This window comes from Xenopus tropicalis, chromosome 7 (genome assembly GCF_000004195.4).
Source record: "Xenopus tropicalis strain Nigerian chromosome 7, UCB_Xtro_10.0, whole genome shotgun sequence".
Taxonomy (NCBI): Eukaryota; Metazoa; Chordata; class Amphibia; order Anura; family Pipidae; genus Xenopus; species Xenopus tropicalis.
This window is the reverse complement of record NC_030683.2, coordinates 40,518,318-40,534,468: the sequence shown is the minus strand read 5'-3', so window position 1 is coordinate 40,534,468 and position 16,151 is coordinate 40,518,318. Positions and strand designations below refer to the sequence as shown.

At 38.3% G+C, this 16,151-nt stretch overlaps 1 protein-coding gene across 4 annotated transcripts in view; it reads left to right on the top strand.

The window, feature by feature from the left end:
• Positions 1-16,151, top strand: part of micu1 (mitochondrial calcium uptake 1) — a 97,787-nt gene that overhangs the window by 33,860 nt on the left and 47,776 nt on the right. For 2 of the 4 annotated variants that reach the window (XM_012954148.3, XM_012954147.3), the window contains exon 6: positions 13,925-13,936. In XM_012954148.3, the coding sequence (XP_012809602.1) occupies positions 13,925-13,936 (12 nt within the window). 4 annotated transcript variants of the gene reach the window in all.

Genomic DNA, 16,151 nt, shown 5'->3' with positions numbered 1-16,151 from the left:
TGCCTTATGTAAAGCCATTATTCCAGTAAACGTGAAAACTACAACAATATACATTTTAACACTTGTAAGTGCTTAATTAACACTGTACATAACATAAAGTTGAAAAGAGTCAGAAGAAGAAGGCAAATAATTAAAAAAAAAAACATATTGTCATATTGAAAAGTTGCTGAACTGGCCATTCTATAACATACTAAAAGTTACCTTAAAGGTGAACTACCCCTTTAACATGGGTTTTTCACACTAGAAAAATATATTTTATTCTCAGGGGAATTCAAAATGCATATAAACCATGGTGTAGGCTTAGGTGTTATAAATTCAGTTTCCGAGCCTAGCTGTAATTCCATTCTATATGCAGGATGTCTCTATAGCAGGGGTGGGCAAACTACGGCCCGCGGGCCACATCCGGCCCCTTTGCCTTTTTAATCCGGCCCCCCGACAACGCCAAGTCTCATCACGTGAGACTTGGTGTCATTGGCGTGCCGGAATTAAAGAGAGAAGGGGGCCCGCCCTGGCCCGGTCCGGCCCGGGGGTGAGTAAATGTGGCACGTGAGCCAAAAAGTTTGCCCACCCCTGCTCTATAGTATGCATACTTGCTGTTTACTGTGCTCTAAGTGAAAGTGCATCACATTGTTCTGGCAAGATTAATTGATCTCTGTATTTTCAAAAGGCTTTAAAACAAACCTGAGCATTCTGAATCTCTGATTCACATCTCTTTCTGCAGTGCCAAGCAGCATTGCCCTTGAGCTAGTGTTATGCTTCTGCAATTCTCATTAACATGTACATGCATCTCCTCGTATGTTTCCTCTAAGGGTGAAGACACAGAGCGCTACTTAGTAGCAGTTACTTGTCATGGCTACTAAACACCAGAAAATACCCAGCCATAGACAGTACTGAGAATTGCCATTGCTAAAACCCATGTAGAGACATCAGTAAATGATCAGCATTGTCTGTTTTAGTAGCCGTGACAGTTAGCTGCTACTAGTAGCTACACACGTCTTTACCTTTGGGGGTAAATTTATCATGCTGTGTAAAAAGTGGAGAGAAACATTTAGTGCAAAATACAAAAAAGGAAGTCCCTTACGATTCAGTAGGTGCAAAGAACTGCCTCCATGCAGGTTTATTGGAGTAATCAGTGAGAAGGATACAGACGTTTCAGAAGCCTCTCGTTCCCTTTTTCAATGTAGCGTTCCCTTGAAAAAGGGAACGAGAGGTTCCCAAAACGTCTGTATCCTTCTCACTGATTACTCCAATAAACCTGCATGGAGGCAGTTCTTTACACCTCCTGAATCGTGAGTGACTTCTTTTTTTGTATTTTGCACTTAATATGTCTATAGCCGGAAGCCACGGCTTTTAGGAATCCGCACTCCAAGTTAACTTTACTATAGACTCTATTTTGGATAGCACAACCGATTTTTTCTTTTTGCATTATATGGAGAGAAACATTACCAGTGTTGCTGATAGCAGCCAATCAGATGCTTTGCTTTGGTTTTTTAACTGTTGAAATCTAATTGCTGATTGGTTGCCCTGGGCAACATCACCAGTAATGCTTTAACTCTTTTTACACAGCATGATAAATATACCCCTTAGTCTTGTAAGCTGACTATTCTTTATACGTTTAAAGGCTTTAAAGGTAATCTATACCCCCAAACAATGTAGCTCTCTGTTTCATCTAAATAAACCATTTTCATAAAAATATACCTTTTTAGTAGTATGTACTATTGGGTAATCCTAAATAGAAAACTGCCATTTTAAAAGTTAAGGGCCACCTCCTGGGATCATAGGATTCACAGTGCAATCAAACAAGCCAAGGCACACATACATGCTAGGTCACATCAGCCAATTAATGGCCTTTTTCTTCCACACTTCTTCCTGTTAGAGATAGAGCTGCATAATTTCTGGTCATATGATCTCTGAGGGAGCACACAGCCCATCACTAAATGGTGGCTCAAGGGAAAGGGTGTAAAAGGGAAATATTTAGTGATATATATATATATTCCAGTGTGGTGAGATTCTTTGATAGGCCACTTCATATAAACTATCTGTTGGTGGAGTATTCATTCTGGGGGTGTAGTTTTCCTTTAACACTATGGGACCAGTAACACCAAAAAAGTAAACGGTTTTCTATGCATTTAAATATAATGTACTGTTGCCCGCACTGGTAACAAATGTGTGTTTGCTTTAGATACACTACTACACTTTATAAATAAGATGATGTGTAGCCATGGGGGCTGACATTTAAGTTTAATAAGCTACACAACTGTAGCATGAACATTTTCTCATATAGAATAGGATGGTTGTTGACAAAAAATAATATGTAAGTACAGGGTTAATAGATATTTCAGGAATTAAATTATACTAATTATATTGATTAGTGGTGTTATTATCTTTCACAAGGGGTGAAAGTAACTGTTAGGGTTCCCATCTGTCCAGGTGAAAACTGCCTGTCTAGATTTCCCAATTAGGAAATCCGGACACAACTTTTCAGTGAATAGCATGTCGATCAGCCAATCTCTGATTGCCATGTCACAATCCCTCCATGGATGTACTAATCACGCCCCAAAACATCACAAGCCCTTTCCCGAAGTCATCCACCCCAACAAAGATGGCAACCCTAGTAACTATCCATGGCATTTTATAGCAGCCCCTTGGGCATTTGCCAGAATCCACAGACTGCCAGGCTAGGCAAAGTGTTTTGGTGCTAACTTGGTTGCTTTCTACTGACAGAAAACATAGAACTGTAGTAACAGGTAGATGTAGCCCTGCATGAGCTCTTAGATTCTTTTGGCTATAATCTTGTTCAGTGGTTGGAAGACTGTTTCAGTTCAAACCCCACTTGAACTAAAAACCTGTGGCCAAGGCCCCACTTGACTAATAATAAAGTTACAAATATAGGAAATATTGATGTATATGTCATACAACCACAGCTCTAACAATATCTAGGAAAGCAAAATAGTTTTAACTCCAAATCTCACCCTTACTGACTTTCAAGTTAAACTTTCAGCTGTATCTAGAGAGCAAATAAATCCCTAATAAGTATTCAGACTGAGGCCCCCAGCCACTGCTCCAAGACCCCTCACTGCTTTGGAACCACTGATCTATATTCTTTAGAGTATTATTTAATTTTTTGACCTTTAGGCTAATGTCCCACGGAGCATGATAGTCGCCCGCAATAGCAGAGATTTACTGCTCCACCGGCACAAATATGAAAAGCTATTTGTATTGCTTCAGTTTTCTGAAGTCATGCGCAGTTTCCTCCTGCAGGCAAATTTGCACCTCTTCGGAAAACCAAAGTCATGCGAAGGTCTTTCCACCAGTGATTCCTATTGTTGCCGGTGGAAAGGTATTTTGGAGCATTTGCCATCATAGGCAACTGACACACTCCATGGGGCATCAGCCTTAGCGTAATGTCCTACAGGGAGATTAGTCGCCCGCAATAAGTCTCTATCACCGCAAGCAACTAATCTCAACTTGCTTATATTTAAACTCCAAACTTTTTTTTCTTAATCACTAATTATATGATAATCTAAATGTCAGAAATCACTTCTGAGATTTAGAGTTCATCTGCTCCTAATCCATCCATTTATCTAAGACTTTGTTTATGAAAATGTGTTCCCCTTTTATATGTACTTTGTGCAGCAGTCCTTTTGATGTGGCCTAAAGGGGATTCAGTAATATTTGCCCGGTAGAAAGTGCCCTTATAAATAAGTTTTATCAACCTTTGCATATGTTATAACAGTGTTACTGTTATAAGGTTAGCTCAGTGGTTATTTGGTTAAAATAATTTGCTGGATATACAGGAATGGGGCCTGTAATGCAGAATGCATGGGACTTGGGGTTTCCAGATAAGGGGTCTTTCCATAATTGGGATCTCTTTACCTTAAGCCTTCCAAAAATCAATTAAACATTAATTTAACTCAGTACAGTTGTTTGTCTCCAATTTGGATTAAGTTTGTTACCTTGCCTTTCTTCCCTTATCTTTTCCTTATATGTATTTCTTTCAAAACTAGAAAAATTGACTCTGGTCCTTTTGAGTTTGGCACAGCCAGTGAATTCTGTTTAAGGAATAAGAGCTAGTTCTCATCTTGGAACAGAAACCATGCACTGTAGTTTTTTTTCTGAATAATATTCCCTTGATAATATCGTTGAACCCTATTTTGTGGACAGATGTATATACTGAAGAATATATGTGTATATGTAGAGAACAATATATGTGTAGGTGCTCTGGCAATTAATGAGTCCTTTATGCATTAAGAGTGCATATTTATATATCCAGAAAGCTTTCATTTCAGCCTATGCTTCTCCTACTTTTATGTTGTACTGTCCTGCTCACCAATTTTCAAATTTCATTTTTATTTCTTTGTAACACATTTTATATATAATATATATATATATATATATATATATATATATATATATATATATATATATATATATATATATATATATGAGAAGAAATAACAGATATATAATGGTTAGGATATGAGATACCTTACATTCTGAAATTACTTTAGATCAGCTTAACTGTCTTTTTACATGATATGTCTGATTATATCATTGCTCACTTATTTTTCTAACAGCATTGCTGCAAAGATCTGCTTTATGCTTAATCAGCAAAGAAATTGTACTCATTGTTTTGACAGTACACTGAAAGTATTCTATTTAATTTCATTGGCAAAATAGTTGCACTACAGTAAACCAACTATCTGTTTCCTAACAGCTGCAGGGCAGATGGAGTGATATTGATTCTCTCTGTGCCCCATTACCCATCTTTAATATGCTTTGACACAGTGCTTCTGCAGTCCCTGCTACAGTCTCTTTGTGCCCACGCACTTCAAAAGGCACAAAGATAGAACAGAATATCTCAGTTTTCATTCATTTTTTTTGCTATTATTTTACCATAGTTTATTCTTTAACTAACCTTATACAGTGTTCTTTAAGGATCAAAGGACCAGGGCTACCAATAGTTCTAAATACAGCATGATGATATAGCCATACGCATAAAGGGAAAGCTGAACCTTCTTTGGCTTCTTCCTCATACCTTGTATATAGTACTGAGAGCACAGGCATCACAGAAAGGACCTTCCATTTCTCTCCAGCTGGTATAAAATGCAGCAATGAAGTTTCATCTTCTCATCTTTATTCAGGTGTAACTGTGGCACAGGGGCGTTTCATGTAGGCAAAGAACTTTGTTGACGAAACAGGAGCAGCTGAACTTAGAAAACTGCAAGTAATACAGATTGAACAAACTATTCCTGGTAGTATATATATATATATATATATATATATATATATATATATATATATATATATATAATATGGCAAAAAGAAGCAAGAGAGAGTGATATTTAATACACATTTTTGCCATGGTCAAGAAAACCTCTTTTGGTACATGGGTTACCTGCTGACTGCTCATTTCTTTTTTAAATATATACTGGTATCATAGAATTTTTATGTGAAAATTATTTTTATTAGTTGAGTTGCTCTTCATGAGATCATTTTTTTCAGAATGCAGTTTTTTTTCTGGTATGCAGTTACTAATTTGCTGGTATCAAACCTTTAAGAACTGACAATTGCAAATCAAGAATTCTCTGTTCTGCTATGAAGATAAGAAAGCACAAAAAACAAGGCTCAGTTACCAACATTTACCTACATACCCTGTAGGATAAAAGTGCAGTTATCTGGCAGGTAAGCAAGCAGACGTTTGGTTTCATTATTCTAATTGCTCTACACTAGTGATGCCCAGGTTGATAAAAAGTCAACCCGCACCCCACCCTAATCTGACAAATTCTCTGTATTAATTGAACCATATCCGTACCGCCCTCCTCTGACATCATGAAAGGAGAGGAACAAGTGGCTCCAATCTATAAATAAAAAAAAAAAAAAAAATATATATATATATATATATATATATATATATAAAAGAAACAAAAGGAGCACTTCCTACAAACAATCAACTGCCCCAGGTGCTGGCCAGGAATGAAGAACAGAGTGCCGCACACCCAGGGACTTAAAAAAAGAACAAAAAATCTTTATTAATCCACATATATATATATATATATATATATAAAAGGCGGAAGTGGGGCATTGTAAGGTTGCGAATCTGGGGTGGGGGGGGGAAGGAAAAGTTTAGCCCAAACCCATCTGCAGAAGCTGTGTGGATATGTTTATTTATTGGTGTCAGTTCCATTTTGTGAAGCACCAGTTTAGACTGCAGCACTTAATATCCTTCTGTTTGTGTGTGTAAGTTACCCGCCGTCATTTAGCTCAGTCCTTACCATGACTGTGCTTTGCAATTTTTGTATTCATTATTCTAATAACCCCTGTTTATTCTTTTAATTTAATGTTCTGCTGTACAGTGCCGAGTACATAAGTAGTGCTATATAAATAAAAGTATAAATACACGCCTTACAAATAAAGTCTAATCATTCAGATCAGTCCCAGCTCACAGTCTAGTACCCCATCAAAATCACACACCATACATTCATAGAAAAATGCACAAAAATATGGTTAATTTAGAATTTTTTTAGAGTTTGGCAGGTTTTAAAAGTACAGTTCAGTGTAAAAATTAAACTGGGTAAAATAGATACACAAAATAAAAAATAAAAAAATTTTTCAAAAAAGTTAGCCAAAAAATGTAATCTATAAAGGCTGGAGTAAACAGATGTCTAACATAATAGCTAGAACACTACTTCCTCCTTTACAGCTCTCTAAGCTGTTAGCAGTCAGTAACCTATCAGTGACTTGAGGGGGGGGCCATATGGGACATAACTCTTCAATTAGTTTTCTTTTGAATCTGACATGCGTGCTCACAAACTAACTGAACGGTTATGTCCCATGTGGCCCCCCTAAAGTCACTGACTAACTAAGAGGTTAGCGAGCTGAAAGCAGGAAGTTGTGTTTTGCCTATTATGTTAGACATCTACCCACTCCAGTCTTTATAGATTACATTTTTTCCTAAATAACTATATTACAAATATTTTTTTATTTTGGGCAGTCTATCTTTTACCAAGTTTCTTTTTTACACTGAACTGTTCCTCTAAAATACATGTAAACCCCCCACACAAAAATGTAATCAGTGAACAGCCTCTTTGAAATCTTTCAATACCTGCCACACTTTTTGTCCAGAGGTTAATAGTAACATCTCCTTAATCACTTATATTTCCTTCTCCTCCAGTAATCCACTCGCCCCCCACCCCTCTGGAATTTGCTTTGATTCCTGGCTTGCCAGACATGCTCAGTTGTTCTAAGCTCAGATTACTAAACACGCCCCCCAGTCTAGCAGCCAGTAAAGAGATGGCATTGCTGGTTCCCATAGAAACTCAACTCTAGCTGTCTGCTTCAATTTTTTTCTCCTAAGCTCAGCTTTACCATTACAATGCTCAAACAAAGCAGAACTTATATCAAAGACAGTTGTGCCTGTGTGAGCCTGTATTTGTGATGAAATGTATGCTGAATAAGGGTCTGTGTGTGTGTATGCTGCTTGCAGATTTAAATGTATCTGATTATGTATCAGAGGAAAAATGGCCACCAGGTGAAAGCTGCTATTTGCTTTAGGAAAATGTGATGGTGCTGGCAAGAGGAGGGGATATATGCAGTACAAATGATGCCGTTTGTGTGGAGGAGACGTGCCCAGCTGATATACATTGTAGGCAAATGTAGGCTTTACATGTCCTTTAAGGGCCACATGGACTGCAAAACAGCAGTGTTAAATTGTGCACCAGTGTGGCTGCTCGTGTACTTTTGCATCAGTACTACTAGCAAATGAGCTGTCAAGCAGCATTATTTAATTTATACAGATTTTTTTCTAGCGAAAGTACTTAGTGTTTATTCTGAATCCTTTACTATTGAAAATGAGTACAAATAGGTTTATGAATGCAGCCTTTAGGCAGTACAAGACAAGTTAATCAACTTTAAAAAAAGCAGTGCTGCAGATGATATCTTTCCAAACCAGCACCATTAGCAGCCAATAGGCTTGGATGTAATTATAGCTAAATAATGGGCTACAGCAGTTATCTGAACCATAATCCACCATCATAGTGCTGTAGCATGTAATGCCCCATGTGTTATGTACACAGCACAGGTATGGGATCCATTATACGGAAATCCTCTAAGTGGCACATAGCTGGTGTGACTTCTTGCAACCAGACTACCTACACCTAAAAATATGCTTACAAGTGGTTTAACTATATCCAGCTAATATTACCGATAAATAAATTGTTACAAATTGCAGTGTTCCAAATTTAGTCAAGGCATTTTTATATAACAAACCCAAAAAAGGGGCAGCTTTTAAACAGAACAAGGGGTTCCTGGGGGTGTGGCCTGACTTTGGATTTGCAGTTGTTGGGTGGGACAAAGTTTTTACAAAGAGTCCTTTTAAAAAATAAAATCTCTACATGTTGTTAGCAGCTAGCTTTTGCATATCTGTGCAGTGGCTGGCATCTCTTAATGGATACTCCTGTGCTGCGGGCCAGAAAGAAATTAAAACTTTGGATATAAAAGTCTCAGTTTATTCTTTCAATGCACTGTGATTACTTACAAAGCAGTTATTAATAGGTGGTCTACACTTCACTGCATCAGTTGCCTTCTATAAGGCATAATCGGTTTGCAAAAGTTGCACACATTTTAAACACTGTTCTTTTGGTTGAGTGGATGTGTTTATAGCTACAGCAATGAACCACATTTGATTTTACACTTGAGTGGTGCTTGGGCCTCAAACCATTTACTTTAAGCACGTTTTTAAATGCAGAGTCCTGGATTGTGAATTTGACCATGAAGCCAAAGCTTGCCTGAGAAAATGATAATTATTCTGTGCCCGTGACAAGGTTTAATAAGTGCCTGTCAATAAAGTTTTTCAATTTTGAAAGAAATTTTAATTCACTATTTCCTTGTCCAGCTTTATGTAACATTTAGGGGCCCATTTATCAATGTACGATTGGTTACAATTACAAAGAATTCGTATTTTTTTATAACTTTTAGAACTGTGTTTATTTTCTTTGATTTTTTTGTTAATTTCCGTGTGACAAAATCGTATTTGTCGTAACGAGTAAGAAAGTTTCGGAATTCAGTCAAGCTTCGATATTGTGACTTTCTTTTGGCCAGGTTGGAGCTGCAGAGTGCCATTAAGTCCTATGGAAAGATTCCCAAATCATGCATTGAAGTTTCAAAGTCAGAAAGGGTTTCACGCCATTTACGATTGTTGAGATACGAAAATTTTGTGACTTTCAGATCGCCAATACATTTACAATCGTTTCTATATGAAAATTTCGGATCTTTAGGATCGTAAGTACGAAATTTTCGAACGTCAACAAAAAGAATTTATGTGACATTTTCGATCATCAGAAATGATGGTATTTCGTGGTTCGGATTCGTACATGGTTTAAGTTTCTCTCTACTTGTATGTATATGTAGTCCTTTTGATTTTTTTTATAAATCTATGAAGATCCTTGGATATGTTATTATCTGGTAATAACACAATGTACAACTTTATTCTGAGAGTTCTGCTTCTTTACTGAGGCATGTCATAGTGGTGACAGTGGTATTTTGGCATCAATGTGGATGACAAAATGTGGCTGGTCAAAAGTCCAATTGCAGAATTTGTTAAAGGAATACTTTCATGGGAAAACATGTTTTTTTCAAAATTCCAGCCGAATCCTGCATTGAAATCCATTTTTCAAAAAACACAAACAGATTTCTTTACATTTAATTTTTAAATTTCACATGGGGCTAGCCATATTCCTATTTCCCAAGGCTCATTTACTGCTGACCTGCAAGTTGGAGTGATATCACTCCCCTCCCAGCAGACGATTAGAAGAACAATGGGAAGGGAGCAAGATAGCAGCTCCCAGTAGATATCAGAATAGCACTCAATAGTAATAAGCACTTAATAGCAAATAAGAAATCCAAGTTCGGCTTGGGACACCTCCAGTTACATGGGAGTAGGAGAAACAAAAGGTTACCTGAAAGCAGTTCTAATGTATAGCGCTCGCTCCTTCTGAAAGCTCAGACTCACAATACACTAAGATAGCGCCTACACACCAATATTACAACTAAATAAAATAAATTTTTTGGTTCAAGAATTACATTTTAAATGGTAGAGTGAATTATTTGCAATGTAAACAGTGTAATTTAGAAATAAAAAGTATACTATAAAAATCATGACAAAATCCCTTTGAAAATTATGAAAACGGCAGCACACCGGTTGTTTTGAAAAAGTGATAACTTTACTCAAGTGCCAACGGGCTTTGACACTTGAGTAAAGTTATCGCTTTTTCAAAACAGTTGCTGCTGTTTGGATCATTTTGTATTTACCTACCCAGGCACAGCGTGCACCTGGGGCTGCAAGAAGCTGTTTTCACTGTGTAGCACATCTTAACTGATTCTTTTGACTAATAGTATCTCTTTGAAAAGTACCTCCCATTTTTTTAAGGAGGTCATCAGCCAACATAAATGGGAGAGGTACGTAATTGATATATAATTGTTTCCTCCTTCAGACGAACAACGATTTGATGTTAAGGTTCTTAATATTGTAGGTATGAAATGCATACCCCCATACCTAATAGGCAAATGTAATAAAAACAGCAAAGTTTGCTACTGGTCTGATCACCTAGAGCAGTGCTGTCCAACTGGCGGCCCGCAACCCCCCTCTGTGTGCCCCCCCCCCCCTGTCTGGCTACTTTGATGGCTTACCTATATGTAAGCATTAAATGGTATCAGTGCTGTGATTAACTTGCCCCCTGAATGTTTCACACCTCAGATTCAGGCTATAAACCCCCTGTATTGTTTAAAAATGTATTCCCCTGTGTTGTTCACACCTTTTAATGCCTACATTGTTCACCCTCTGCATTGTTCACACCTCAGGCTTAGGCTGTAAGACCCGCATTGTTCACCTGTTTACACCTCAGATTGTAGGAGCAGTAGAAACCCACAGATAAACCCTGCACACTATAAAAAGAACGTATACTGAGGTGGTACCTCAATTAAAAAGTTTTTTTAATATATAGTTATTGTGCAGACTGTAGGAGCAGTGCCAGCATTGTGTCACTGTATGCTGCCTGTGTGTGCTATACTCTGCCTGCCCTATGATGTCTGTGTATGCCATACACACAGACGGCATAGGGCAGGCAGAGTATGGCACACACAGTCATGGTAGGGTAGGCAGCATATGGCACACACAGGCAGCATAGGGCAGGCAGCATATGGCACACACAGGCAGCATAGGGCAGGCAGAGTATGGCACACACAGACAGCATAGGGCAGGCAGAATATGGCACATACAGGCAGGGTAGGGAAGACAGTATGACATACAGGCAGCATAGGGCAGACAGAGTATAGCAGGTTTTTGCTGTACTACCACCATAAATATGGCTATGGTCATGTGATACCATGGGTGTGGTTTCAGGCGCGTGTGGTCAAAACTGGCTTCCATTATTGGCCCTCCACCACTTAGACCGGAAAAATTTTGGCCCTCGGTACCACAGAAGTTGGACAGCACTGACGTAGAGCAATAAATCCACAGGAAGCATCTATTGGTCACCTGTTTCAAAGCAAACATCTTTGCAGTAACTACGGGTTACTACACCGAGGCACACATAGTAGTGCAGTTTCACTTACCTAGACGAAGCGTGCAAAGTTCAAGCGTAATCACCTTGTTTTTCCACAACACAATGCTTTTCTCAGAATTCCAACATCATTGCAGATGCAAAGGGATGTTTCTCTTGATGCAATTGTACTGCGCCTTTAAATATTCCACAAATTTGACAAAATGGATGCAACTGTACATGTGCTTCATTGCAAATCAGGTGCAGTTGCCCCGAATATTTTTAAAGTCTACCTGGAGTAGTTTCTGGTGTTCAGCATGCAAATAACAACTGTATCTGATTCTTAAGGCACATGTATTCTGCACCTAAAGAGTGTTGAGGGAGGCCTGGAACTTCAACCTGGTCAGAAAATTGTGTGTATATTCAGATTTAGCAGTACAGTGGTAAGGAAGCTGAAGAATCAGTAGATTTCAGCATTCCTGTAAACTTAAAGGAGAAGGAAAGGGTTTTACTCATTTTTTAGTATGTAATAGAGGGCCCCTGCCCCTACCTGAACGCTGAAATAATTTCTTCTAAAAATGCTCCTTTGCCCAGTATGGTCCTCCCGAAGTACACACTATTTCTCCTTGTCTGCGCCGCCATGTTTTAAACATGGTGCTCCACTAGCCTCCCTGCTTGCCTCTCCCCCCCCCAGCACCTGTCAGCTGTCACCGTTCCTCACAGCTCCTCTCCCCTCCCCTCCCTTCGTCCTCTCATCCCTGCTCCTCTTCTCGCTTGCCTCTCCGCCCCAGCACCTGTCAGCCGACACCTGTCAGTCCTCACCGCTCCCCTCCCTGCACCTGTGTCCTCTTGTCCCGCTCGCCGCTCCGCCCCAGCACTGCCAGCCGACACGGTTCCTCACCCCTGCTCACCTCTCCCCCTCCCTGTACCTGCGTCCTCTCGCCCCCGCTCCTCTCCTCGCTTGCCTCCCCGCCCCTGCCGGCTGCGTCCTATAATGGCCCCAGCTGCTGCTTCTAATGGCAAATAGCGTCTCATAACCAGACGCTAGGGGGAGCGCGCCTGCTTGTGCGCATGCGCCGCCTTTAATAGTAAGTCTCCAAGTCTTGGAAAAGAGCGATGCATTATGGGAATCTTTCTACCCAGCTCAGAGGTTTTTTTTCCTGTTTTGCTTCTGATCATCTGAACTGGAGATATATGGGGAGACTTAAGGGCACTATTGAGGCAACTGAAGGTAAGCCTGCATTTTGAGATTAACTCTTTATTAGCCTTTCCTTCTCCTTTAAGTCTCTCATCTAGGTATATAACAGATTTCATTATGTTTACGAGAAAACTGTTATGGTACATTATGAGAGCCTTGTGCTGAAAGTTGTTATATGTTTACATTTCATTCCCATATTGCGCTTGTAGATCAGTCAAAGGTGGCCAAACCACCTTGTTGGTAGTGTTGGTAGTCTAGACCAGTGCTGTTCAGCTTATTCATATGTAGAAGGACAAATCTCCAGCAAAATCTTGGTGGGTTATATCATATATTAATATAATATTAATGATAATGGCAAATAATGTTGTCTGTAGAGTGCTTAGATTTGTTGGATGGTTCAGAAAAATATATTGAAGGGTTGTACTGTAGCTGGGCAGCCCTGGTCTTGACAATCCCAAAAGTGAGTATAAAATTTAACTTGAAGAAAATGCAAAGATTCTCAAGAATAGGAGTGAAAATAACAATTGCAAATGTGTCCTACTGTATCTATCTGCTTGGTTTTACAAACAGCTGTCCTTAAGCTGACTGGTAAGTACCATACCGTATATAATGAATGTTGAATCAAAAGTTGACAACCTAAAAATATCTGTTTTGGTAAAACATTCATTATCTCAAGGAATAATGTGCATTAATTATAGTAGTGAGAATCTTCAATATTTATTATAATTGTATATAAATGATTTCACAGAACATTCTTTATTTGCCACATTGGTTGTCTTTGCTTAATTCAGTAGGATATAACTATTCAATCTTTACTTTTTGATCTTCTTTTGAGTCTTCTGAAACAATGTGGTATCTTCTGCTTGATTTTCTATATGTAAAGAAGTGTTCTGTCAGACAATACACCAATTCAGTATTGAACTGATTGAGTCAAATCCATTGTGTATGGGCTACTCAGTCATTTATATTCTATAAATTCAATATAATTGAAGTTTTTCTTGTGTAACAACTGTTAGCTTTCTTTACCAGGTTGTAACAATAAAATGTGTTTTTTAATCTTTTTTCTCTGTCTTTCAAATGTAACTCTTTTCCATAATGTTGGAAATCATCTTTCATTTTGTTTGAATAACCAAACATTACCTGGTCTTTCTATCTTTCTCTCTAACCTCACCCTTCCCCTAAACTTCAGGATTTCTGGCAGGTACTGACAAACACAGCATGTGCATTAATACTGGATTTTGCTCTGAGCCACAGTGTGGTGCATTCTTAACAAAGGGGCAGATGACTTGCATTTCGATAACAGAGTTGACACCACCCTTATTATTCAATATGTAATTGAAGACAGTGTCTAGGGATATTGCAGCAATCGTGTTTCTTATTTGCATGTCCATACCCATAATTCTTTGCAAGATGAACATTGTTAATGATGCATTATTGCTATGATTATAGGTAATGAATGAATAAGCCATAAGCTGAAGTGGAAACATAAAAACTAATAAGTGAGCACAGGAGAAATCTTTAGTGATTTCATTGCAACATATATTAATGCTTGTCTAGCAGTGTATATAATAAAGGAAAATATAAAAGAACCATTTTAGTGTCAACAGTTCTACTAAAGACATTTGGTTACAGATGGTCTGATGGACAGGTATACTCACTGACTTGAACACAGTAATGCTTCCATTTAATGAGGTGTGGGGCTTAGAATTTTTTTATCTCTCCACCTTCATTGTTAAGAACCAGTTAATACAAGGCATTGTTAAAAAGTCTTTTGAATAATGACCACTATACTATATCTTGATGATATAAAGTAAATTAAACTAACGCCTTCTATGGCCATAAGATTGAAAATGCTTTAGTGCTGTTCTACAAAACAAAAATGACTATCCCGTGATATAAGATCCAAGGGGTCATTGAAGACAAACATCATTGGAGACAAACATAACTGATGAAGTTGCCCATAGCAATCAATCAGATATTTGCTTTTGTTTTCTAACTTGTAGGTGACAGTTCAAATTTAATTGCTGATTGGTTGCTATGGGGAACATTAGCGGTGATGTTTGTCTCCAATGTTATTAAATACTCCCCTAATCATAATTAATGTCATAATGTAACCATGGGAGAGAAATAGCTAACCCACCCCTTTATCAATTCCAGTTCCTTATTATACATTCTGTCCTCAGCACTTCCCATATTGAAATATAAGAGACAATCTTATGTAAAGAGCTAGAGTACAAAGAAGAGTATTTTGTCATCTTAGTGTCCAAAATAAGAATCATATTTCAATATGATTTTTTAGCATGGCTATTTAAAGGTGACAGCAAGACAATGGTAGTGAATTATACTGTAGTAGGACTGTATAGCTGGAAAGTTTCAATTACATGAAGGGCAGTTGGCTGCCAACTCTGTTCATTGAACAATGCAACGTCTGCTTCTTTTCATGAAACTCTAATATGTTTTTTGCTTTTACAGCAGGTGTAATCTATGCATGCCCAGGTCCTGCTACTCAGGGGCCGTGGAAAGCTTGCTTTGTATCTATGGGAATAGAATGCTTGTCTTGAACTACCGGCGGAGCTAGTATAATGGTGATGGATAACTACATACATTAATGCAATGACTATAATGTAAATTTCCCTTTCCAGTCTTGTAGAATCTCTAACAAAAGGTCACACTTGCTCAGTAGTCTGAGAATGATGTTTTTGTGTATGTGTGTTTATCTGTATGGTTTGAAGATTGAGCAGAAGGTAACTTGTGGCTAACCATAACAGGCTGGACCTGGATTCCTTTGTGAAATTGTTCCCTAATTGAAGGGGACTTGATTTTTTTCTGTTTTTTGTTTTTTGGCTTTGAAAGTTCAGCCAAGATTTTGGGGATGTCCAAACTGTGTCCCACTTTTACCTCAGATTGCTGCTTAGCTGGCTAGCAGTTCAGCGACTAGGAGAGGGCTAGTATTAGGAACACTCTACCCTTCTGTTAGATTCATGGTAGTCCAGTCTCTCTTACACACCTTGGTACACATTTTCATAGTAGCAGCCTGAAATGACTGGAAGCATGCGAGGCAATTCTGCGCTTAAGGATATACTAAGAGCATGTATTTACTGAAAACATTGTCAATTCTTCATACCAGTAACATCAAAAAATGAATCAACTTCACATACATGAACACTGAATGGAATTTATATTTAGGAGTCAACAAGAGAAACAGTTACAAAACATGACTTCACTTTCAGACATTTCTATTAATAACTGGTGAAGGCAAATAAATATTTTTTTTGGTGCTACTGGTTTAGATTCTCATTAGCTCACTCTATTTCCAAATACTGCAGTTGCTCTCAAAACTATTAAAGTAGAAATATCCAGGACTGGAAAGGGATATCACTAATCAAGAAAAAAAAATCTTAAGCAGTGACTATCTT